General features: G+C 40.8%; 2 protein-coding genes and 1 long non-coding RNA gene across 3 annotated transcripts; 2 read left to right on the plus strand and 1 right to left on the minus strand.

Moving 5' to 3' along the window:
- Positions 1-4112: 4112 nt before the first annotated feature.
- On the plus strand, positions 4113-6556 carry LOC120747280. Its single transcript, XR_005699077.1, has 2 exons — positions 4113-4488; positions 6280-6556. It is a non-coding gene; the product is annotated as an uncharacterized LOC120747280 (long non-coding RNA).
- Positions 6557-8882: 2326 nt separating this feature from the next.
- slc1a6 (solute carrier family 1 member 6) lies at positions 8883-18428 on the plus strand. The gene is made up of 11 exons (XM_040052984.1): positions 8883-10253; positions 13668-13934; positions 14037-14174; positions 14376-14583; positions 15275-15317; positions 15522-15650; positions 15757-15941; positions 16080-16313; positions 16468-16662; positions 17849-17983; positions 18230-18428. The coding sequence occupies exons 1-11, from the start codon at positions 10247-10249 to the stop codon at positions 18426-18428; spliced, it is 1740 nt and encodes a 579-aa protein (XP_039908918.1). The 5' UTR covers positions 8883-10246.
- A 3813-nt stretch (positions 18429-22241) lies between these two features.
- ccl44 (chemokine (C-C motif) ligand 44) lies at positions 22242-25512 on the minus strand. The gene is made up of 5 exons (XM_040053032.1): positions 25326-25512; positions 24330-24459; positions 23501-23645; positions 23302-23382; positions 22242-23185 (listed from the first exon to the last, which is right to left on the minus strand). The coding sequence occupies exons 1-4, from the start codon at positions 25387-25389 to the stop codon at positions 23344-23346; spliced, it is 378 nt and encodes a 125-aa protein (XP_039908966.1). The 5' UTR covers positions 25390-25512; the 3' UTR covers positions 22242-23185; positions 23302-23343.
- Between the last annotated feature and the right edge of the window lie 182 nt (positions 25513-25694).

A 25694-nucleotide genomic window follows, 5' to 3' on the forward strand; every position in this document is an offset into this window, starting at 1 on the left:
TTCTTTTTTTTTTTTTTTTTTGTATGTAAGTTGCTTATAAAATATTAAACTTTTTACAATATTATACAAGCAATAATCAAGTTTGTAAAATAAATGGTTTGCTCAAATAAAATACCTGTATAACTGTAAAAAAAACCAAACAAACATGCTGCTGGTCATTTATTTATTGTTTCATACTGTACTGTAGAGTCGATTTACAGGCACATGTGGGCCTCCCAGTATTTTAAATTCATGTCATCTTAGACTCTCTAAGAGTTTTTGACGAACTGCTCTGTTGGAAACCACTGCTTCAGAAAATGTCAGTATAGCGGTATTTTTATAAAAGTTTAGCCTGGAAAAATTTTATGTTTCAAACATTTTGCTAAAGACTTTGTGCTCATCTGGCAGTTTACAAAGTTTGTTTTGGTCTTTTTGTTGTTGTTTGTTTTATTGTAGAACATTTGAAAAGGGAATGTTTGTCAGATATAAAAGGAGTTCTGCTTTTTCAACAATGGCCGACTGAATCATGTTTAGAGTTGTACTATCTTGATATGTTAATGTCAGTGGGTCTGATCCAAACGTTGTCAGGACGCTCGAACACGAAACCAACAGATTCAGATAATGTCATGTTAATAGAAAGGACCGCATGTGTGAAACGTGCTAAAATCTGCGAATCACAGACATACAGTAACTGATTACTTTACCCCTCTTTTTTTTATGTTGCAGGACCTTCAGATAGCTTCGTGATGCCAGTTAAAGAGTAATCAGCTGACATTTCAAAGCAAAGAATCTATTCCCTGACCTTTCCATGTTTAGCAAGGCTTTTTGATAGTGCGCTCTTCTTTTATCTCTTAAATGTGTCCGCTATCAGCTATTCAAAGCATACCTTTGAACAGAGGTCTCAGATAATTCATAGAAAGGAACCTTTCCATCGTGTTGCTATAACTGCATATGCCTCTAATATTTCATTTTCCACTTTGTGCAGTGACAAGTGTGTTCAAAATAACACTGGAAGTGCATTTCTCTGCCTGCAAGCTACATAATAGTAAACCCTTTTTTGGGGTACACGTATGTTCCAGGGCAATAAAAAGTAAACATTCGCACCAGTACTTCTAGATTTTAAGGTGAAATATTAAAGCTATTTAAGGGGAAAATTTTAAAAAAAAGGAAATGTTGTTTTTATTTGTATTTTATTAATTTCGAATAGATCAGGGCTACTGTGATTTTAAATTGTTTTGGAAAAGCTGTTTTTGGTGTTGTGTAATGCACTGCCAGTGAATTATCTGTGCTCTGACGACCAAACACACCTGAACTGAATGTGCTGTGTAATGTTTAAAGTCTTAAAATAACATCTGGACACATAATGGGAGAGGGTCGATTTAGGGCACCGCTTAGCTAAAATCCCCCCTTTGAGAAATAATTTATGAGCGAGCCGTGTGTGTGCGCTTGTTATGTTTATCAGGACAGAGGAAGCATGCTCCATTCCACTTACCTGGGCTTCATAATACTATTGCACCATGTTGTGAGACAAGAATGCGATTGTGCAAACACCAGCTAAAGCTCAGACTCGCTATCTAGGTTGGCTTTCCCTAATACCGCAACATTAATACCTTGTGTGTTGCTAGGTAACTAATGGACAGCTATTAAGTGGGTAACAGCGAGCCCCTAATTTGATTCCAGTGTGATTATTTAATCAGCACTTACCAGTCAGCAGTAGTTATTCTGTATTATTTTAATGCAGTAATTGTCAAACTTACTTAATTTGTTTGATAACACGGTGGTCAAGTATGTATCAATTAATACACTTATTAAACTCATCAAAACCCAGCACACTTTCCCATCAGACTAAACGAACCGCCTATAATGACATGAGTAAGAATGCAGCTTCTTGCTGCTGAAAGATAACACTAAGACAAGCGGGTGAATAATTACACTATCTAAACATGGATCATACATGATCCATGCCTCCCACGTTATGGCAGGATAATTGGGTTGCCATGGTAATGCGGACTGCTCCTATCACTGTGGTCATACACCAGATTGGAACTTGAAGGAAGCCTACAGAGATATCCCGATCCTAGGCTGGACTGTTGCAATTCCTTGTTGCGAGGCTGTTTAATAGCTCTACTACCTGACAAAACCATATTTATATCTAATTGTTAGCCACTTATCACTGGCTGCCTGTGGGACTCATAATATCCCCGTGGTTCTTGGAGTTTTAAAAAGTATAGTAGGAGGTAGAGTCTTCAACTTTCAGGACCCTGTTCTGTAGAATCAGCTCACGGTTTGGACTCAGACACGACGTCTACTTTAAAAATTAGGCCTAAAGTCCTTTTTATAAATCTTATATTTAAGGTTGGATCTGTTGTTCAGTGATATAGGCTCAAAATGCTGGGGTAGATGCTATATTGTGCAGAGCACCTCTTCTCTGCTTTCCTCTCTCTCACCCACCATGCATTTATTAGTATGTTGCACTATTTCTGTAACCTTCTGTGTTTTCACTCTTTCTGCATTTTTTTTTCTAGCTCAGGTGCTGCACGTTACTGATCTGCTGCTACCGCCATTAAAAACTAAATTGTTTATCATCTCTCTTTTGTCTTTGCTTTCCACTCACCCCAACTGATCAAAGCAGATGGTCAACCTCCCTGAGCCTGGATCTGCCAGAGATGTCTTCCTGTTAAAAGGGAGGGGGGTTTGGTGATCTGAGGATATTGTTGGGTTTCTCTTTAGAACATTGTAAAGATTTACCTTTCAGTCTGAAATGTTGTGCAACATAAATAAGGCTGAATTGAAAGCTGAATGTTGGAGACATTGACAATAAAGGAGAATCCTAAAGAGTCTCTCAAAAATGAAATGTTACAGAGCTTACCATTCTGTGACAGTTCATCAGCTTAGGAATGATGCTCCTAAATTTAAAATTAAAATATTTAAATATATATTTAAAGCTGAATTCTATATACAGTCATGTAAAAAATAAAATTTCCAAAGGACTCTGTACAGTCCTGTGACAATCTAAATACATCCATGATTCAACAGCTTGTGAAACCAACACTGTAAGGAGTTTTGACCCATTCTTCTTTATTCTTCTTTATAATGTTGCAGTTCACAGCACTTAGTTAAGGTCTGGACTTTGACTGGGCCGTTGCAGCATGTTGAATCTTTTGTTTTTCACAAAATAAGCTCATCCATCCACCAAAAGTGCTTAACAGCTGGTAAAAGGTGTTTGTGCTGATATGTTGTGTTATAATTATAGCCAAACATGCCTGCTTCAGTTTAATCTGTGGAAAGGTCCCAGTTCCAGGAGCCTTGTGGTTCTTTCAGATATAACTTTGCAGAGCTAAGCTATGCTGCCATGTTCTTTTTAGAGAGAGGAGGCTTTCACCTGACAAGCTTTCTAAAGACTGATTTTGTTCAGTCTTTCTTTAACTGTACTGTCATGAAGATTAACATTTAGTATGGTAACTTTTGTTTTTTTCCATTTATTTTAGCACTGCGTGGTCTGATTTTGGGGTGAACTTGCTGTGATTTCTACTCCTGGGAAGTAGGGGTGGGTTTTTATAATCGATTCATCGATTAAAATTGATTCTGGCTTGGATAACGTAAAATCGATTCATTAAAATCCTGAATCGATTTTTTAATATAAATTTATTTTGCCCGAAATGCCAGAATCTCTGGTGACATCTCACAAAATTTCAAGAACCACCAAACAGTTAAGACAGTAAATGAGAGCAGGTACACGGATTCTGCACATAGACTTAAACACACAGCGCGACCCGCGGATCAGAATCAGATGTCGCCTTTCTCACAGTCGGGGCTGAAAGCCGACAGCTCGCTGATTCTGATCTGTCGGCGGGTCCGCGCTTTGTGTTCACGCCCTTAATGAGCCGATTCTAAAGCTGTTAGTTTGATCTCTCTCCAAACAATATTGACCGAACCAGCAGCAAAAGAAGATCCAAACGCTTCACATAAACATCATCATGAATTCACTCTGACTTTTACTGTTTTGCTTCCACCATGATGCACAGCTCTCTCTCTCTCTCTCTGTACTTCAAGAACAGTTTCCCTTTTTCCCTTTTACATTCTTCCGAAAAGAAAACCTCATTTCTGCCATTCAATACTGAACAAATTTAAACTTTTTAAAATTATTCAAAATGCAAAACGCTTAGCCGTGTCTCTAATAAAACCGCTGTAACGTCAGAGGTAATGTTCATGAAGGAAACGGCTTCCAGGGCCTAATCCGTGGATCGGCTTCCTCCGAGGCGTGGGCGTCTATCAGCAGAGATTGTCCCTTAATCTGTAACACAGTCAAATATATTCTCAAGTAACATTCAAGCATGCCATTCAGCGTGTTAGTACGAGCTCGGGAGCAGCTTGGGAGAACAAGAAAACAGAGACTGCTTCAGGTTGTCTTCCCAAATCGACTCAACTTTATTCTCAAGTACAACAGTTTATATAGAGGGAAAAATTCACGAGTCAGCAGATTCTCAGTTTAAACCAGTACAGACCAAGGTTCAAGGTTCAAGGTTCTTTATTATTTGTCACATGCATAGTTATACAAGTATAACACACAGTGAAATGTAACCTGACACGCTCCTCGACATGTGCACAAATTGGGGGGGGGGGTGTAGAGGAAGAACATTATATATATATATATATATATATATATACACACACACACATATAGTATATACACTGGGTGAATGTGCAGTAGTAGCAGCAAGCAGGTGAATTCTGTACATTAATATGAATAGATATCTGACTATTTTACAGGATAGACAATATAAACATATTTAAAATTAAAGGAATTTGAAATGTACATTGTGCCTTGGTTTAGTGTCTGGAAGAGTCCTGACTCAGTCAATTATAGATGATGTGAGAGGGCGGGTGTGTGTGTTTAGGGCACGGATGGCTTGGGGATAGAAGCTCCTCTTGAGTCTCTCTGTCCTTGCCCGGAAGATGCGGAACCTTCTACCAGATTGCAGAAGTTGGAACAGTTTGTTGCCAGGATGGGACGGGTCCTTCAGTATCTGCGCTGCTCTAGTCCGGCATCTCCTGGTGTAGGTGTCCTGAAGCGGGGGGAGAGCAATCCTGCAGCAGCGTTCTGCTGTACGGATCACTCTCTGGAGAGCTTTTTGGTCCTTCACACAGCTGTTCCCGAACCACGATGTCATGTTCTGTGTGAGGATGCTCTCCACAGCGCCTGTATAGAAAATCCTGAGGATCTTTGGAGAGACCCTGAACTTCCTCAGTTGTCGTAGGTGATACAGGCGCTGCCTAGCCTTTTTGGTCTGGACCTGAATGTGGGCAGCCCATGTCAGGTCTGAGGAGATGTGGACACCAAGATACTTGAAGGACTGCACCCTCTCCACTGGAGCTCCATTGATGATAATGGGCTTGTAGTCTCTGTGCTGACCCCTTCTGAAGTCCACCACCAGCTCCTTGGTCTTGCTGACGTTCAGCTGGAGGTGGTTGTCCTGGCACCACGATGCCAGATTCTTCACTTCATCCATGTAGGCCGCCTCATCGTTGTTGGAGATGGCACCCAACACCACTGTGTCGTCAGCAAACTTCACAATGGTGTTGGAGCCATGGGTGGCCACACAGTCCGAAGTGTAGAGGGAGTAGAGCAGTGGCGAGAGGACACATCCCTGAGGTGCTCCTGTGTTGATGGTGATGCTGTTGGAGAAGCACCTGCCCACCCTCACCACCTGAGTTCTGCCAGTGAGGAAATCCAACACCCATGCACACAGACGGCTGTTAAGTCCCAGATCCCTCAGCTTTGTGAACAGTCTGCAGGGCACTATTGTGTTAAACGCTGAACTGTAATCAACAAACAGCATTCGCACATAGTTACCCTGTTTCTTGTCCACATGGCTGAGAGTGGTGTGTAGGACGTGGGCGATGGCATCCTCTGTGGATCTGTTGGATCTGTAGGCGAACTGCAGCGGATCTGTGGTGTCTGGGATGGAGGAGGAGATGATGTTCTTCAGCAGCCTCTCAAACACCTTCATTACTACCGAGGTCAGTGCAACTGGCCGGTAATCGTTCAGGGATGAGGGTTTGCTGTTCTTGGGCACAGGGATGATGGTGGATCTTTTGAAGCATGTGGGGACCACAGACTTCGCCAGGGACTCGTTGAAGATGTAAGTGAACACACCTGCTAGCTGGTCAGCACAGCAGCGCAGCAGACGGCCGGTGATGCCGTCTGGCCCCGCCGCTTTCCTTGTGTTCACTCTCCTCAGTGCCGCTCGGACGTCATGCTCCGCGATGCTGGTCACCGGTCTCTCGCTGATGACCAAGATAAGGGAGTGTCTTCCTGCCCTTGGGTGAAGAAGCACCCTTTGTATAGTTTATCAGTTCAGCTACAATTATGATTATCTCAGCGACATATTTTCAAGGCACGAAATAAAGAGTTCTTTCATTAGTGAATTCTGAAACAAACCAGCTGGCCTTCAACAGGCGTCTCCTAAGAGATTTACAAACTAATGTAGCTGAGGGAGTGATCTCTGTGGTATTTCAACCTTGTACCAGCCTGTGATTCTCACACATCAATTCTTGGGTCAAAGAGAAAAATAACTAAAACAAAGGGGCCTTATTGAATGACAGAGTTTTCCTGTATAATGTCACTATAAAACAATATCCCGTAAATGCTCCCATGGTACTAAAATACCTAACAGTCCATATGTTGATTAATGGTTTTCTTTCGTTTTTGATGTACTGCAGAATATTTTTATAAAATCCCAGGCCAGGAAAATCACCTTCATGTTTTTCTGTGTTTTATCTTCAGCTACTTTGACACAAAGGCATCTGCTGTGACGCTTACACCTGTGATAAAGTCTTGCGTGTGTCAGCTTCCTTTTTATTGATACAAAAATATGTAAATGTACTGATCTGAATTATAATATTTCTGACTGTCAAAATTTCCCAGATTTAAATCGAATTAAATCGAATTAAATCGAATCGTGGATCGAATCGATTCGGGACCTTGTGAATCGGAATTGAATCGATTCTAGAAATCAGTGACGATACCCAGCCCTACTGGGAAGATTGTGGCATTAACACAGACACAATAAAACCCCCAAACTTCAGTATTCATGAAGGATGGTAAAGTTCACTGATGATCAGTTAATCAAATGCATTTGATTAGAAGTATTTACCCTTTTAATTCCCATGTAAGCAGTCAGGGTGTGTTTAGTTTTTTCACAGGAATGTCCTGTCCTATGTACAGTCCTGTCTATTTAGCTGTTCTATTTAGCTTCTGACAATGCTAGATTACAATAACATGCATTTTACAATAAAACACAATAAGCAAAAATCATAAAGGAATCAAAATTGAAGAAGAAGAAGGAGAAGAAGTTGGTTCTAGAGCTGCCTTTTGTCCGTGGTGTAAAGATTGAGACTGTTCTTTATCTCTAATCTTTCTTAAATCTTTCTGGAACAGTAGTTGACAAAAACTCAACATAGCAAAAGTTTTAATAAGTTTTAAATTTCTAGTCTTCTTGTCTCTGAACATCAAACTTAGGCAAACTGTCAATTAAAAGCTCCAGAACAACTTCCAAAGTCTCCAGTCTCAGCAGTCACATTTGGTGGTGCCCAATAAAATTAAATTAAAATACCTCTACAACATCTTGATTCTGTTTGTTGAATAGTTTCACTCTGAAAAATAAAAGTTCATCCACTGTTATGTTTAATGGCTTTTTTCAATGGCTTTTATTTATCTACTTATGTATTTTTAATTATCCTCTATTTATCCAGGAAAAGTCTCGTTGAGATTAAAGTCTCCTTTTCGACAGTGACTTGACCAAGAAAGAGGCAGAGGCAACCACATAACAATAAAACGAGTAAAGAAACAAATAGAAAATGTTTCAACTCGTCTCCAAATCCTGCGCAGTTTGTTGGCTTGTTGTTTCTTTGTTCGTGCCACACAGTTGTGTAGAGTATATGACTGCATGTTAAAGCTACTTTTCTCCCCACTGTATGTGCTCATGCATATTAATGCACCGTTTGTGAACGTGGATATGATGTGTGGGAGTGCGAGTAAAAAGCCGGTCAGCTGGATGGCATCGGGGTTACGCATACACGAGCTCCCCAGAGTCTAACTAGCAGATGCATGTTGTCATAGCAATAAGTGCCGTGTAGTTACACGTGAGATTTATTGTGGATCTGTTGTGCTGTTTTACACACATAAACCGGTTATCCACTAGGGCTTGTGACGTGATCATGAAACCCACCGAGATAGCTGATTTGCGATGAAGCATTTCGCACAGTTTTGGTGCTCGTGAATGGGCAGCAGGCGGCTTATCTTCATCGTTATTTTTCTCTCCCGAAGAGTCCTTAACCTCCTCCTCCCACGCAGACCTCCCAGGTGCTCATCTTGGCTGGAGGCTTCACGCACAAACAGAAACCGACACACAGTAAAACAGGAGTTAACAGTAAAGATGAAAGGGGGGGGGGGGGGGGGGGTACAGTGGGTGGGCGACACTTGTTCATTATCGACTGCTTAGTGGAGAGGAAAGCATCTACATGACTGTGTGAGGAGCGTCTTGGACAGAAAGAGGTGTGTGAGAGTTTATTTCCAATCGTTTTTGGAGCAAGTTCATCTGTAATTACAGGAGGCATCATAGATAAAACCGTCCGATTCAAAGTTGTAGCAAGATTGTGTCAAGTTTTAATTTGTGTCTTGCAGCGACTTGAAGGAGGACAACTGAAAGCAGGAAGGATCTATGACAGCTCAGCACATCTAGAAACAGAAACAGGGTAAATATCTATCTATCTATCTATCTATCTATCTATGGACATCTATAGACCACTGTTCACACATTTCTTGCCTGAATGTATGTGTGTGTCTGATTGGATTGAATTTTCTCCTGTTGCTATACTGCTATACTAATTCTCACCTTTCTCTATTTTTAACAAATAATTTGGAAACAAAGATGTTGTGGAGTGGAAACGAAGCTCTATATTTCTGTTTCCTGAAGGGTTGGTACGTGTTTGCCACCTTTTGGCTTCTTTGCATCCAAAAGACTTTTGCACTAAAGTTGTATTTTCTCGACTGGTAACATAATTTGTTTGCTGTAATAGAGAAAGCGGATTGTATTAAACAAAGACGTATGCAGTGCAGATGGGTTTGTTTGTTTGTTTGTTATCTTAGCTGCTCACTTTATTAGGTTCACCTGTTCAGCTGCTCATTAATGCAAATATCTAATCATCCGATCACATGGCAGCAACTCAGTGCATTTGGGCATGTAGACATGGTCAAGACGACCTGCTGATGTTCAAACTGAGCATCACAATGGGAAAGAAAGGTGACTCTGAAAGTGTCATGGTTGCTGGTGCCTGACAGGCTGGTCTGAGTATTTCAGAAACTGATACTCTGCTGGGATTTTCCTTCATAACCATGAAGTTTACAGAGAAAAAACTGGGGTGCTTGTTGTTGGTGTGCATATGAGCATCTTTGAACGTGCAGCACGTTAAACCCTGAAGCAGATGGAGTACAACTGCTGAAGACCACACTGGGTGGGACTCTCGACAGATAAGAAGGGAACTTCACTGTACTCAAATGGCCTCCATAGTCACCAGATATCAGTCCAACAGACCACTTTTGGGATGTGGTGGCATCGGCTGTGTGATGCTATCATGTCAATATGGAGATCTCAGAGAAATGCTTCCAGCATCTTCTTTAATCTCTGCCACGAAGGATTAAAGCAGTCCGGAAGGCAAAAGGGGATCCAGCTACTGTCAAAGAGAAGATTCGACTTCTTTATTGTTGTCTTTCCTGTCTACACGTTGTTCTACACTGACAGTTTATTGTCTCGGGCTGTGAAGAGTTTGAAATAACTCAACCTTCATGGGAAAAATCAATAGTCCCCTTTGAATCGCTGTGATCTGGACATTTATCATGTACATCACTGTGTCATTTTCTACTGAATGCTGTTTGACATGGAAAGCTTATTGTGTGGAGTGTTGACGATTAGAAACTAGGAATGTAGGCAGATTTGTCTGACTTTGATTTGTCACACGCCACAAAATATTGGCTGTGTGTGTGTGTGTGTGTGTGTGTGTGTGTGTGTGTGTGTGTGTGTGTGTGTGTATGAGAAGGTCAGGCCATATGAGAGGTCTTTCATGTCTGTCTTGTTATGAAAGCTGAGCTGAGACAAACTCTCCACTCACCTCTGGAGGTTCACACACGCGACATCCTGACCCTCTCGTCCACAGCGGTGAAGCTCTGACGGTTACCTGATTTTAACTGGACTGTCAAGTCTAAAACATGAGTGGTGAGTAGTCAGACAGCTTAAAGGCTTTTTCCGATCGCTACTTTGTGCGATCACGAGAAAAATACCTGCCTTTATTTCTCAATTTCACGGAGAAATTGCTGGGATTGTAACCACGACAGAATAAGACCTGCACCTGGTCTGATTTTAAAGAAAGCTGTCGTGTTTCATCGGCATAAATTAATCAGTGTTCCGAATAGTATCAATGTAGTTTACAAAATATGACAACTGTAATATGACCAGGCAAACTGTGTTTTGCGCTCATGGACATGAATTTCCACCTTTTTTGTGTGAGTCAGAGTAACGTTGTAAGTAATATATTTAATTAGGAAGCATTGTATTTCATGTCAGAAGCAGAAAGTGTGGGGAGACCTCACCATGGCAACCAAGAAAACGTTAAAAAAGGTGGAAAAATCTGCATTTTTAACCCAAAACGTCGTCTTTTGTACTTGGTGACAATCAGTGCATTAAAGGTTTTGAGCATTTCAAAAACTACCACAGATTGAGACTGTGTTGTATAATAAGTGATAATAATAATAAAGCATTGGAACACGGGCTAATTTTAATTTTTTTTTTTACATGCTGGGGGTTTCCTGTTTAGTATTCATGAATTATGTCCTGCATTACAAGCTGCTTGACTTTTGCCAGCCCATATATCCACCATGAGTTCACGTGTTTTGACAGATTTATTGTTAGTCAGTGTTCACTTGGATTTCAGAGTTTAATATTATCTCTTCATTATAATAAACGCCTGCTGATTATCTGGGGTTAATGCCCCTTTTATTATGGTATATTTCCTGGTTGTTGAGTTAAGGTTTCAGTGTTTATTTGTCAAAAAAAAATTAAGGCAGCTGGAACTGCAGCTTTTTTACTGAAACTGTGAATGAAACAGGGATTTAAAACAGAAACTCTGCAGTCTTTCTGTTCATTTGCAGCCTGATCAGCATCTGGATATTTTGGGAATTAGGTTTTTGCATGTGAATACTAATGAAGCACAGAGAAGTTTTAAAAAAAAAGAAACATTAAGCTGACTCACAGCTGAAAGTTTCTGGTCAGCTCCAGCCTGACAAAATTAGCTCATGCGGTGCAGCTTAAGATCAAACCGCTCTCTCACTGCTTGACTTGTATTGAGGCAGAAAGGAACATTTTGATCCTTTAATTGTGTTCATCACAAGATTTATGTAGTAATGCTGTTATATGGTAACCTGTGAACTGTTAATGTTCAGCCCTTCGCTGTAGTGCCTTTCCTTCCTTGAGACTTCCTTTTTCATTAGTCTTGCCTTTACTGAGCTTCACGACTGAACATTTTGTTTTCATTCCTACTCTAGTGTAACGCTGTAGAAACTGGCAGCTTCATCCACTCTTATCCATTACACACTAGAATGGGGTTATCAGTCCACTCCAGTCCTCCAGATAGTAGAACATTGTGACCGCGCTACACATTCGTTCAGACATTTACAAACAGCAGGTCTGAATCGTGCTGTGAGAGAACTAAGAAGACGTCCATCTCTTTGCGTGGTTAACTTTTTCTTTTTTACTACATGTAGATTATGTATAGATTGATGCAAACCTTAGAAAATGATTTGAGTAGATTCGGTTTTTGGTTTTCAAAATAAAGTGTTTATCTCTGGGGAAGAATGAAAAAATGATTTTTGTGTGAGGTCAGTGATTATAGTAAATGTGAAGAATAAGCAGATGAGGACACTGCCTGTTTATTACCCGCTCTGTGGGACTTCAAGTTTGTTTGCAGTGGTTGGCTAAGAGGAAACAATGTAGCCTACTTAGATAGGAGGAAGTGCGAGCAGCGTCCATGTGTTACACACACACCGAGAGAGAGAAGGGAAACACGGTAAGACTGAAAAAGCTCGTTATTCATGTTAGGTTTTAGTCTATTTTATATCTCTAAAAGTTGATTTTGTTCCTTCACTGGGCTGGTTTCAGTCATTATGCAAATGTACTGTTTGTAAGATTGGGGAAACCTGCAGTCAGTTGGACGAGTGACGAAACGTTTCTCCCACAAAGCGCTACGTCCAGATGAACAGAATCAACTTTTGGAGATTTATTACCTGGACGATTGAACACGCATCAAGAAGTCTACTTTATAGCTTTAAGCATAGAAAAAATTGCAAAGCAAGGCTTGAAAAAGACACAGCTCATGTTTGCTTACTCGGTTCAAGACTAAACCAGCACCTAGTCCAGCTTTGCTTGTAACTGCAAAACCAGAACTATGCTTGCAGTCTGCTTTTTGTCATAGTGACAGTGTGTATTTTAGACTTCATGCTCTTGAACGTGTCTTTATTGTTTTTTTTTGACAAATTAGGTAAACAGGCTATTGTACACTATGAGGTCATATTGAAGTGCTCATACATATTTTTGTTAGGAATGCCTTGCTAGTTAGATTTAACAGGAAGCTGTAAACATTTCTCGCAGATTTTGGTTCATATTGTCATGATAGCATCACACGGCTGCTGCAGATTTAGCCCCTGCACACCTGTGATGCGACTCTGCTGCTCCACGATATTTCAAAGGTGCTGTGTTTGATTGAGATCTGGTGATTGTTGAGCACAGTAAAATAAAACGACGTGAGCATAACGAGTCCTTATTTGAGTCATTTCTGCTATCCTATCGGCTCGAGTCTGGACATTCTCCTGTGACCTCTGACCTTTACATGGTATTTTCACCCAGAGAACTTTTTTTTTTCTCTTTTTCAAACCATTCTCTGTAAACTCTAGCGATGGAAAATCCCAGCAGACCTCAGTTTCTGCCTATCTGACACCAACAACAATGCCACATCAGAAGTCACATGATTCCCATTTCTTCCCCATTCTGATGCTCAGTTTGAATTTCATCACGCCCCTTTGACCATTTCCACATGCCTAAATGCTTTGAGGTGCTGCCATACGACTGGTTTATTTGCATTAATGAACAGTTAAAGTTGAAGGTGTACCTAACAAAGTGGCAGGTGAGATGCTGAAGAACAGATTAATCCAAACTGTGGCCAATTAATGTTTTGTCCACCAACTGTTTTACCACTAAACTGAACCAACTTATACACAAAAAGGGGATGTTTATTCTCTGAACACTAAAAAAGAAAACTGTGTATTCATAAAAACTATTTCAGCTTGGTAATCTTCTCCATCTCAGTTGGCAGTGGTAGGTTACATAGCTCAGGCTTTTTAGTTACTGTGCCACAGCTAGGTCAGGTTTTGATTTGTAATCCTAAACAGGTGCTTCAGTGTTTCACACAGCAGCAGCCGTTTCATCCTCTTTTCTATTTTTTTTTTCACCCCGAGCAATTGAGCAACATGCGATGTGTGTGGATATTCTGTGAATGTCTTAAAGCGTGCCGTCCCTCCAGAAACTACACGTGACAAAAACTTCACACTTACCAAATAATTTTTATTATTTTTTTCTTAGTTTCACACGAGACCTGCCTCCTGGACCAGGTGCTGGAGCTTATTATGAACGAGAAGCCCCCCACCAGTGCCAGCCTTTTCCTAAACGAGGACACAGAAAAACCACCCTTACCAGACAGAGTAGACCTGAGGAGGCGCTTACGCAGGGCCATGGAGAGGAGAGCAAGCAGCATGAAGGAGAGGATGAGCTCCGTCAGCAAGGCCAGTGTGAAGGGTTTCCTGAAGAGGAACTTGTTCGTTTTGTTCACCATCGCTGCCGTGGCTCTGGGTGAGTGGAAAGGAACAACAAATGGAGGGTTTTTTTTCCACTTGTGCTTTTATATTTGTGCATTTCGATGCTTATTTATTAGTTAATTTATTTATTTGCCAGGTATAATCCTGGGCTTTGCTCTACGCCCCTACAATCTGTCCCTGAGGGAAATCAAGTACTTTTCCTTTCCTGGGGAGCTCCTAATGAGAATGCTGAAGATGCTGGTGCTGCCTCTAATTGTCTCCAGTCTGATCACAGGTTAGCTTCTAATGAGCACTTAAAAGCAAATATGTTTTATTTTCCCACACTGCTTCAGCACATTACTGTCTAGATCCTGAAATGAGAGCAGATATCCTATCGTAGTCTTCAGTATTTACCAGCAAGCTGTTTCTATGATTAATTTAACGTCAAATTCAAACTTTCATCAGTCCACTGAGAAAATAATGTTCTCTGCCTCAGGCATTTCCTCCTTGGACAGTAAAGCATCTGGTAAGATGGGTTTGCACGCAGTGGTCTACTACATGGTGACCACGCTGATTGCTGTGTTTATCGGCATTGTCATCGTCGTCATCATCCAGCCGGGGAAAGGGAACAGGGACAGCCCCGTGGCCAACGGTGGGAATATCGAACCTGTTCAGGCTACTGATGCTTTTCTGGATCTCATCAGGTAACGACTCAGAAACTTGACTCATGTGTTAGGTTACACAGTGTTTCCACAGACAGTCGCAGTTCATATTACGAGAGCAGTCTAACAAGAATGTTAAGAGTTGGATTAATAGATTGATACCACTCTTTTTTTATATGAAGCTACTGCCAGTAATCAAATTACTTAGCTCAGGATAACTTCCAAAACACCCAATGATGTTCACACCTCTGTCTTTATAAGGTGCAAGCTGTAACCTAACATGCTTGGATGGCAGACATAGCAATTGGATGGAGTCAGGCTCTTTCCATTGCTTCCCTTATTTGTTCTGAACGATGCTAAATGGCTGCAGAGCTATACTTAGCCACAGACAGTGTAAAAGATGGGCACAGCCACCATGGTGTCACCGATCAGTTAGTGAAGTTTGTTTGAAACTGAGAAACCACAGCACGTCACAAGCATCTTTCTGACTTTTAGAATGACACTGATTTACAAAAATGACTCAATCTTATTTTCAGTGAGACCTGAAACTTGGACTGAGCCCATAAAGTTAGCAGGAACGTGTTTACTGAGGTCAGAATGAAGCAACTGAGTGCTGTTTTCCCATAGACTACCCCAGGAGTCGCCCCCTGCTGGTTATTAAAATAATTTAGGTTTTAGGCATATTTATTTATGTATATGTGGCTCATTTGATCTTTGCTTTTTTCTATTCTAGGAACATGTTTCCTCCTAATCTGGTAGAAGCCTGCTTCAAGCAGGTAAGCCTTTGTTTTCATCCCAGCCATGGTTCATATCTTCTTTATTATGGAACACTTCATTTCATTTAAAGAAAGAAAATCTCCTTTATCTCTAAATCTTGATCAACAAAAATTTGATAAACATATAGTTTTATTTTCCTAATCTCTATTAAATTGCATGTATTGCTATGTAACTACCTTAAAAACATTTCATGTCTGTTGCAGTATAAAACAGTGTACAAGAAGACTGTTCACACCAGAAATGTGACCGTAACCCTGAACCTCACCGACTCGCTCAATGTGACCGATTCTGCCTTGAGCATGAACCTCAGCACGGTGCTGCACACCATACAGGTGGGTGTCTACAAGCACCTTCAGGTATAAGTGCAATACTTTAATCACTATGAAAAAGAAAACTACAGTGCGTATTGATTTATGTGTAAAACGTTTTCAACCACAGGAGACTGTGGAGGAGGTCGTCCCTGTGTCTGGCTCCTCGAGCGGAGTAAACGCTCTGGGTCTGGTGGTGTTTTCCATGTGCTTCGGTCTGGTCATTGGCAACATGAAACAGCAGGGCCAGGCTCTTAGAGAGTTCTTTGACTGCCTGAATGAAGCCATCATGAGGCTGGTGGCCATCATCATCTGGTTAGTAAAAACCCAGCATCCACACCATATGAAGATTCTGAGTAGACTTAACTGAAGAAAACTCTCCCTTTTAGTCTATAAAAGCAACTAATCCAATAAAATTACCATTATAGTAAAACAATGTTTCCAAACTTGCAGGTATGCTCCAGTAGGTATCCTGTTTCTGATTGCTGGGAAGATTGTGGAGATGAAGGATCTGGCAGAAGTGGGTAGTCAGCTTGGGATGTACACTGTGTCGGTCATCGTGGGTCTTCTCATCCACGGCCTCTTTGTCCTGCCAATGCTTTATTTCCTGGTAACCAGGAAGAATCCTTACAGCTTCATTGGCGGCCTGCTGCAGGCACTGATCACTGCTCTGGGAACCTCCTCCAGGTTAGCTTCTGCATAATTCAAACATTGTTATTCATTCATCTGAATCTCATCATAAGAAGCACTGCATTACTTCCTTTGTGTTTAGCAGCATTAAAGGCCAGTCTCTTCTCGTGTTTATGGTAATGCTAACATGTCTCACCCTGTCTGCTTCAAGCTCTGCTACCCTGCCCATCACCTTCCGCTGCCTCGAAGAAAACAACCACGTGGATAAACGAGTGACGCGTTTTGTCCTTCCCGTTGGAGCCACCATTAACATGGATGGCACCGCCCTCTACGAAGCAGTGGCAGCTATCTTTATTGCTCAAGTCAATGGCATGGAGCTAAACTTTGGTCAGATTCTCACCATCAGGTAACAGTACTTTGGTTTGCTAGTACTCAGCTGAGCCCTCTCTTTCCTCCCAGAAGATGGGCAACCTGTGGTCATAAAGAGATGATCGCTGTCTCTACTCTCTGACTGTCACAGCAGAAACTAAGACTGATCAGACCAGGCAACATTTTTCCAATCTTCTATTGTCCAACATTGGTGCTACAACTTGTAGCCACAGTTTCCTGCTGCTAGCTGTCAGAGGTGGCGTAGGTGTGTGTGGTGTGTTGCTGCTGTAGACCATTTCTACATTCCTAAACACACAGGGTTGCTGCCATGTGACTGGCCGATTAGATACTTGCTTTAAAAGCCATTGAACAAGTGTATCTAATAAAGTGGCCAGTAGGTTTAAATACCTGCTACTGCTTTTGGCTGTTCCATTTTTCACGAGAGGTTGCCATAACGGGCAGCTCTGTATATTTAAACTAGCAAATATTTACTGAGGATGGCCTTCCTACTGCAACCCACCAAGGGCTTTGTGTCTGCCCTGGGATCAAATCAGGGATCCGGTGTGTAAACTGCCACATCTATTACAAATAAAATATTCAAAGTTCACTCAGCAAAATGAGAAAATCAAGTCTTTAGATCGAGTTCAGTCACTTGAAATTGCTGAGATTTTAGCTTCAATACAATTTTAAAAATTATAACTGGTATGCAAGAATATCCATATGGTGTTTACGAAGGAGGTGCTAATCTATAGACTATGTGTGTAAACATGCTTAATTCTGCTGCTAAGTTGGTCATTTTAACATAGTAGCCTATGGAAATATTTTGCATCAAACCTCTAGTGTCCATTTAAGGAACTGCAGTTTCTGGCACTTCCATGCTGTCCCCTATATACAACACATACACAAATACAGAACAAGGTAAACGCGTGAGATAGGGATTTGCTCCAGCTTACACTCCCCTTTCTGATCACACTCTTTATTACTAGATAGGGAAATGAGAGGTTAATAAATATGTAAACATGTATTAAAAGTGTGTTTCTGCTATTACTATTATTAGACAAAAATGTGTAATACATTTTAAAGAACATATGGTAGAGACAGTATTCCTCGTGTGCTTTTATCACACTCTACTACACCCACCAGCAGTGCACATGTGCTGTTTGTTTGTTTCCTTTTATTAAATGCATTCACTCGCCTCTCCATCCCTCCCACCGCCCACTCAGTATCACAGCAACGGCTGCCAGCATCGGAGCAGCAGGCATTCCTCAGGCTGGCCTGGTTACCATGGTGATTGTATTGACATCGGTGGGACTGCCCACGGAGGACATAACGCTGATCATCGCTGTGGATTGGTTCCTGTGAGTTCCCACTAAATGTCAGCTTGATGGGGATTGGTCTGGGATTGTGCCAGCTTAAATGTCATTGTAAAGCTTCAGAGAGCCCAGAGGTCCCACAACTACAAAGGTTATCGATGCATAATGCAGAGTGATGGATAAGAGAGCCTGCAACTGTTTTCATAGCATCCATCCATCCATTTTCTTCCACTTATATACGCAGTCATTTTTTAGTCTTTCTCACTTATTCTCTCTCTCTCGTGACTCCAGGGACCGTTTGCGTACTACCACGAATGTTCTCGGCGACTCCCTCGGGGCCGGCATTGTGGAGCACCTTTCCCGCAAAGAGCTGCAGAATCAGGACGCCGAGGTGCGCAACTCTGTAATCGAGGAGAACGAGAAACCCTATCAGCTCATTTGCCAGGACAATGACATAGTCAATCATCTCAACAGCGAGACCACAATGTGAAGGCAAGGGAAGCACATGAAACGGCGTGAACATACAGAAGCATTAGCGTGATGCAGTGATGGAGAACATGATAGCCAATGCTTGAGGTTCACATCTTTCCCTCAAATACAAAAGCTTATCTGGGAAATACGACACAGTGACGCCTGTCCTGGGACAGCTTGATGACAGAAACTAATGTTCACATGTTGTTTAGGAGCATCCTGTGATTTTTTTTTTTATTTTTTACTTTTGAAATACAGTTTAAAGCCATCAAATAATCTCACTTTCAAGCTTGAAAACACAGCATTATTAGAGAAACAACACCATTCATAATGTAAACCAGCTTATTTTTTCAGTCTTGTGAATTTATTCTTTAGACTTTGCCCAGTTCTTCTGCATGACTAAACATTGTCCACTGCAAACACCCATTTTTGTCATTCTAATAATGACTACCTCTAATAGGACTTAGATGTGGGATTTCCACAGCACTACACAAAAATAAAGCTGGATGTAAATACACGAGCAGCAGTATTGTTTCCTTCCTCTTTTAAGTGTGCTTACACGATTTAATCGTAAAACTGTGACTGTTAAACACTGGATACAAGTGAAAAAGAAAACTTTTACTCCTTTGTTTTATTTAGTTGATATATTTTAAATGACTTTATAGACTGTTCCCCACTCCCAGTGCTTTCTTATGGATATTGGTGTGTATTTCTTGTATTTATTTGGTGCTATATGGGCACAGTACTGCAATGCTAAAGGAGTAATTAAACAGAAATAGCTGCAATACTGAAGGTGTTCATATTCTGTTTCTTTTTTCCTCCTGTTGATGGCAACAGTGTTTTTAAACATTAGTACACTATTACACCAATCGGTCTGTGTTTTCTGCATTATATGTTATTATCTACTCAACATGTAATTGGATTTTTGGTATATTTTGATTGAAATGTTGCTGGTTACTTTACAGTTGATGGTTTTGTGAAAAAGTGCAGTGAAGAAACTTGGTGAATGCTTTTGAGAACCTACACAGTTGTTTCAGTGTTGTACATAATTATAAAAGTGATGGTGTGAATACACGTGTCTGATTTTGTACCAGTTCATGCCCATTAAGAGGTCTCGAGTTTTTGTTTGCAGGTTAGAGTTTTGTTGCTTTAAGTTATTTCAGTAGAATTGTTATTTCTGATGAAGGAGCAGCTCAACATGTCGATGGACAGCGTGTGAAAAAACGTGATAAATAAATGTCTCAGGAACTGAAATGAACTGTGATTCTCATTATTGTGATTGTGGCTACCCCTTGTGGAAGATATTCTCCCCTCCAGACACTCTCAGCTGCTCTCTTAGAGAAAACAGTGGGTCAAATGTTATATGAAAAACAAATTTCACATATGGATGAGGTGAATTCTTCTTTTTTATTACGAACATTTCATCTAAGTTTGAAATCCTTTTATATAAAAGCTAATAGTTAGGTTAACCCTGGCTGTGCTGCTGTAAGCACTACAGATATGTCACTACTGGATGTGATAGGGAAACCAGAATATTTAATCAGAAATAAAATCAGTTTAGAAAAGTGTTTACAAAACACAACACACAATTTACCGCTTTAGTACAAATAATAACAGCACTATTTACATAGTTTAATATAGGACAAGTTGTATAAAAGTATATATATAAGTGTATATATATATATAAAGTATATATAAAGTACCTAAAATAAATATTCTTATTATGTATAATGACTTTTCAGAGTCATAAACATAATGAAACAGCAATTCATTATTATCTTATTTTAAAGTTACATTGTGTAAAATCTCACCACTAGATGTCAGTAGATTGCAGATTGCAGTCAAATGTATTCTGTTTTCTTAGCGATCCCAAGTGTACAATCCTACCTACGGTGGCTCCTGTTTATATGTAGTGATTGTAGGGTTTCAGTCCATTGTTTACCGCAGCTGTCAATATGCGTCCATGTTATTTCACTCTGGAGGAGGCTGTAAAACTTTGTTAAAGGAGTCCAATATGAGTCAGTGAGTCAGGTAAACTCACTTCTGACCAATGGCAACAATACCAAGGAGAGATTTTGAGGATATTCTTAACTCTTGCCTGTTCTGTTAGTTTTAGTGTAGTTAGACTAAATCTGGTGAGAGTTGCTCCACATGTTTTACAAAAGCTCTTATATTTCCTTTTCCTGTTTTCCTTTTTGTTGCGTTTTCATGAGAGGTAGTGGTACTGTTTCTTGATGGCAGCTCAAATGTGTGGATCTAATCTTATAAGGAGATTACCTCTGATTGGATCTCCCGAATATTTTCATGTCATTGTCATTCGTTTTATTGATGTCAGTACATTTTATCATAGTTTTTGTCCTCATGCCTTAGTTTTTTATCTTGTTTTTGTCTGAAAAAAGAGATTGTGGGCAAAAACTATGACAAAAGTTATTGGTCTGCAAAATTAACACTTGTGCAGGCGCAAATTAAAACTGTTGCCAACTTCTATATTTAACGGATTAATTCTAAGTTTATGAAAATGCAATTTGTTGGGAGATGTAATTACACATACTTATCTTTCTATCATTTTTCAATCATAATCTCCTTTTTCCAATTAAATAAAACCTCAAAAACGACTTGCTGTAGCTTTAATGTTGTAGCTGTTTATGATAATTACTTCTGTTACTCATAGGCAGTGTTGGGGAGTAACGGAATACATGTACCGCGGTTACGTATTTAAAATACAAAATATGAGTAACTGTATTCCGTTACAGGTAGCGTTTAAAAAGGTGGTATTCAGAATACAGTAACTTTGTTGAAATAAATGGATTACACGGCGGTACTTCCCTGTTTCATTTTGTCGCGGGTCAGGACTGTTTGGGTTTTGTTTGACAGCTGTGATGTTCTGTTGTTCCGGGCGGCAGCGTTACGGTTGCCATGGTTACAGGGCGACGCTCTCTCTCTGTTTCCTGGGTGAGAGAGCGCCTTTTTGTTGTTGTTGTGCTAAGCTAATAGGCAGAATGCTACAGGTATAGCTCTAAAGAATGTAGCATCATGGGCAGTGTAGTCCGTGCTGCAGGGAGAATGGACTGCCGTACCCGTTATGTGTCTGTGAGCGAGGGAGGGAGAAAAAGGAAAAGTAGGAGTTGTCATCAAGCAAAAACGGGAGCTGGAAGCATGTAAATATAATAATAACCACTGCAGCCAAGAAGAGTGCCTGACGAGCCGAGGTGTAAGTACGCTCTTAAGACTCGACTGTACGCTGTGTTGGTGTTTTCCTCCGAAACAATAAGTTCCGTTGGAGCAGCCTTTCAACGCCTCTCTCTGTCTCTCGCAAGCAAAGTTGACCCAGACAACAAAGTAAAGCTATTTTTCGGCTACGAGCCCGACACGGAACCCACTGTATTAGTCAGAGGTCCTTTACTACGGTTCGGAGCCGCGGACCTTCAGTAACAGTAATAAATCACAGCAATAGTACATTCACGTAGTTGTAAACAGCATGATAATATATTAAGTAATCCAGCGTATTAAGAATACGTTACTCTCATCGAGTAACGTAACGGAATACGTTACAGAATACATTTTGGGGCATGTATTCTGTATTCTGTAATGGAATACATTTTAAAAGTAACCTTCCCAACACTGCTCATAGGGAGTCATTTGATTGTTTTCTCTGTATTACTGTAGGGTCTTTACCTTTAAAGCACTTGATGTTATATAAATAAAAGTGAATGTCTGTGCAGTTGTGAGAGATTTCACTCTTTTTTGTTTGACTTTGAGCTACGTCAGTAGCACGCTGTAGAAAGCGATGCGCAAACATCTCAAGATTGAAAAAAGACGCTGCAGCCCTTCTAGTTATTATTTCAGATTTATTTATAAAATTGTTCACTCGAGATGCTGTGTTTTAACATATAGTGCATTCTCCTACGATGCAATGCTTGTGTGTTTCGCACACAGTCGAGCCCTCTAAGTTTTAACAGCCTGGCCATGTGGTGAACTGAATCATGAACACTTTGGCATAGTTTAGTGACAAACTATTGTTTAAACGTAGAAATGTAAACTCCAAATAGATACTTAAATCTGTCGCTGATGCCTGAGGGCCTAGTGTTAGAGTCACATTTCATACAGGACTTTACAAACACGCAATATACAAAATGGACAAAATATTAGGAACATTTGCTCTTGAGCTATAGTGAAGGTTGCATCCAGGTGAAACATTCACTCTGAGTCAACTGTGATTTTTTTTTTTTTATAAACAGTCAAATATAGCCTGAAAAAGGAGTTGTAAACCATACCACTGGAGACATGTTATCTCAATATTCTGCACGCTCAGTGTACCGTAACCAAACCCCATCTACTTTACTGTATGAAGTGTCATTACACATTTAAGGTATACAAGTCACAAATAACCATAAGAGTATCTTGGTGATATACAATATTCATATCACTGCTCATTTCATTACATCTGTTTCACTGATTTCACATCAGCCAGGAGTGGTTATGCTTTTTTATAGAGGGAGACACTTTCAGGCAGTCTCTGGCAAATAACAGTATAAGCCATTTTAAAAAAAATCTTTGCAACATATCTTACAAATAACACCCCCTTTGTTGAGAATGTTCCAGCCACATACTGGGAATATTTCAAGCAGAGTTCATTCTTAAATATCTAAATATGTATTGCTGCCCAGGTCCAGTCCCAGGGAGACGGGTAGTGTAGATAGAGAGAGAGACACGATGATTGGAGAGTCAGCGAGCTTTGACATGTAAAGATGACAAGCTGCTGAAAGTTTACTTGGCCTGCAGAAACACAGGAAGACAGCTCAAAATCCCAGATGAGACTTTTAGAGATTTACTTTACATATAGCCTACATACCAAGTTTATATGAGTAATAACATACGGAAAAGAGCCTTACTTATGACTACAACTTTTCCTCCATATTTCCTCCATCGCTCCATCACTCCACACTGAGAACCACCAAGTGGTCCTTCTTGACCTGAAGACATGGAAATTATGACTTTGCAGCACTCCTCAGTTTCACTTCATCAAGCTGCCTTTATTACATCTCAGGTGTAGAATACAGTAAAGTAGCCGTGTAACAGACTGCGTCTCACCTCTGACATGACAGGAAGGTTGTCAGAAAGGAACCATTTGGTTCGGCGGGCCTTGTCTCTCTGTCTCTGGATGAGCTTTCTTAGCAACCTCTTTACCTTTCGGTCTCTGGGGTCTGCACACTTCACCGCCTTCTTCGTGTACAGTCTTTGAAAGACAAATGCAAATTATGTGCAGAAGTTGCAGGATGACAGTACAAGGATGTGCTGAAGACTCGAGACAAAGGATGGAAACACACCGATTTGAATGTGCTGCAGTAAGAAGGAGAAGATCATGCTGAGATCTACAAAGGTATTTGCCAGCTATAGCCCAAATTAAAATGAATATTTATATACTATAAGATGATAAAGAGGGAATTTTGTATTTCCCCCTCTAGTATAACGAAGAACAAATTGCGATCAAACTAAAACAGGTAACGAAAATAATGCCTTGTATCCAACGGATGAGAATTCAGTGCTTTTGTTAACTGGGCCACATGAAAAAGCAAGCTCTTCATTCCCCAGCTTCATCAGATTTCCCTGACCTGCTGGAAACAATAGGTATCACAATGTAGTTTACTTAACTAAACCCTGCTGTTCTGACTGACTGACTGGCTGCAGCAGGGCTCAGCTGGCTCAGAAGGTATTTTCAGATGGCTTGTTATTCCCACATATTTCCTTTTTCACTTCCCTGGCAATTACAGCTCTAAGCCCTGCCATAACAACATGACCTGGAAAGATGACAATGCCTCTCAGCCCAAGCTCTGCCCTCCTCTAACGAGAGGCATATTTTCCATTCCTGCAGATTGCTGTGTGCTCTTTAGCTCCAGGAGTGGATAGTTGAAATACTTGCATGATGGCTTGTATACTGCAGTCGGGCCCCTCGGTCTGCACCTCAAACCGCAACACATCTTTGGTACGCACCTTGCCGTGGGAGTATAGCATGCAGCACTGGACATCGTTCTTCATCTGCACACCTATGGCTAGGAAATAACACGGACAAAGGAAGACAAATGAGTCACTGAAACGAAAGCAGACTGCCAGAATGATGCTGAACTTTCAGGTGTTTCACATCATTGAATAGATTTCACATTCAATTACTTTTTTGTGAAAACGGGATGCTAATGCAGCATCACGCCAGGCAGAAAAGTTTCAAATAATAGAAATTATTGCAGATTATCAGACCCTAAATCTGAGCGTTCATATTTATAGTTTTTCAGCACTGTCAAGTCCCTGTTCTGATATTAGCAAAGACCGAAGCAGAGTATTTTGCACATGCCCCACATATACGCAGAGTCACATATGGACACACACTAGAATGCCAGAGGAATTATAATGGCATCCCGTTGTGCTGAGAAACATACGAGCATGCCAGTGAAACGGGAGAAAGTGGTAGAAAAAGCGAGGTGTTTGTGTGTAAGGAATGCCATGATGTCCCTTCATCCAAATCTGTAAACAACTGAAAGTGTGATGTGAGGCAGCAGGAGCAAAATAGGACAGTGCTGCTTTGTAATGCCACAAATGATTTTGAAGCCATCCTCAGCCACATCAGTGCACTTCCAGCGCTTTGACTACATTTCAGAAAACAGACAAGACTACACGATCACGCGAACTGAGCCCTGACACAGTTGCTGTCTTTTCTCCATGTGTGTGTGTGTGTGATGTGATTTCTGCTCCTCTGTTTACATCCATGCCTCCCTCCCTGCTGCTCCTGCTGCTGCTATTCCTCTTTCCCTCTTCTTTCCTTTTCTGTCTTCGCCATCACCGTCTATGCTAGAGTGTCCACCTGCAGGGTGCATGCAAGCCATGCAACACACACACACACATAGAAAGTATGGTTATGTCCTACCTTCTACAGATGCCAAGAGGATAACAGTCAGAGAGATAACAGTCAACATCTGCAGCATGAACATGATGAGGCTGGCAGAGGAGGAGAGGAGAGGAGGATAATCTACTCTGTCACCTCTCCCTCTATGGCTGCCTCTCTTATACTACTCCCTCCCTCTCTTTATACCTCCCTGCCCATCTCTCACTCACTTTTACCACCTCTCTTTTTTTGTCTTACTGTCTTTCCCTCCCACCGTCTGTTTATCCATTTTCATTCTTATGCTCAACTAACTCCCTCCTTCTTTTTCTTTCACATTCATCTCACCTCTCCCTCATTTCTCCCTTTCAGTCTCCTCACTCAAGATGCCAGGCCTGATTTATTTCATTTAGG

The sequence above is a fragment of the Simochromis diagramma genome, unplaced genomic scaffold (assembly GCF_900408965.1).
Source record: "Simochromis diagramma unplaced genomic scaffold, fSimDia1.1 OVJJ01000419.1, whole genome shotgun sequence".
Classification (NCBI taxonomy): domain Eukaryota; kingdom Metazoa; phylum Chordata; class Actinopteri; order Cichliformes; family Cichlidae; genus Simochromis; species Simochromis diagramma.

Coding starts and splice junctions, on each gene's coding strand:
- slc1a6 (XM_040052984.1), top strand. Junction 15,651..15,756: donor CGGTGCTGCACACCATACAG/GTGGGTGTCTAC, acceptor TTTCAACCACAG/GAGACTGTGGAGGAGGTCGT. Junction 16,314..16,467: donor GCTCTGGGAACCTCCTCCAG/GTTAGCTTCTGC, acceptor GTCTGCTTCAAG/CTCTGCTACCCTGCCCATCA.
- ccl44 (XM_040053032.1), bottom strand. CDS start 25,389: ATGTTCATGCTGCAGATGTTGACTGTTATCTCTCTGACTGTTATCCTC. Junction 24,460..25,325: donor CCTCTTGGCATCTGTAGAAG/GTAGGACATAAC, acceptor GTTATTTCCTAG/CCATAGGTGTGCAGATGAAG. Junction 23,646..24,329: donor TGCAGTATACAAGCCATCAT/GCAAGTATTTCA, acceptor TGTCTTTCAAAG/ACTGTACACGAAGAAGGCGG.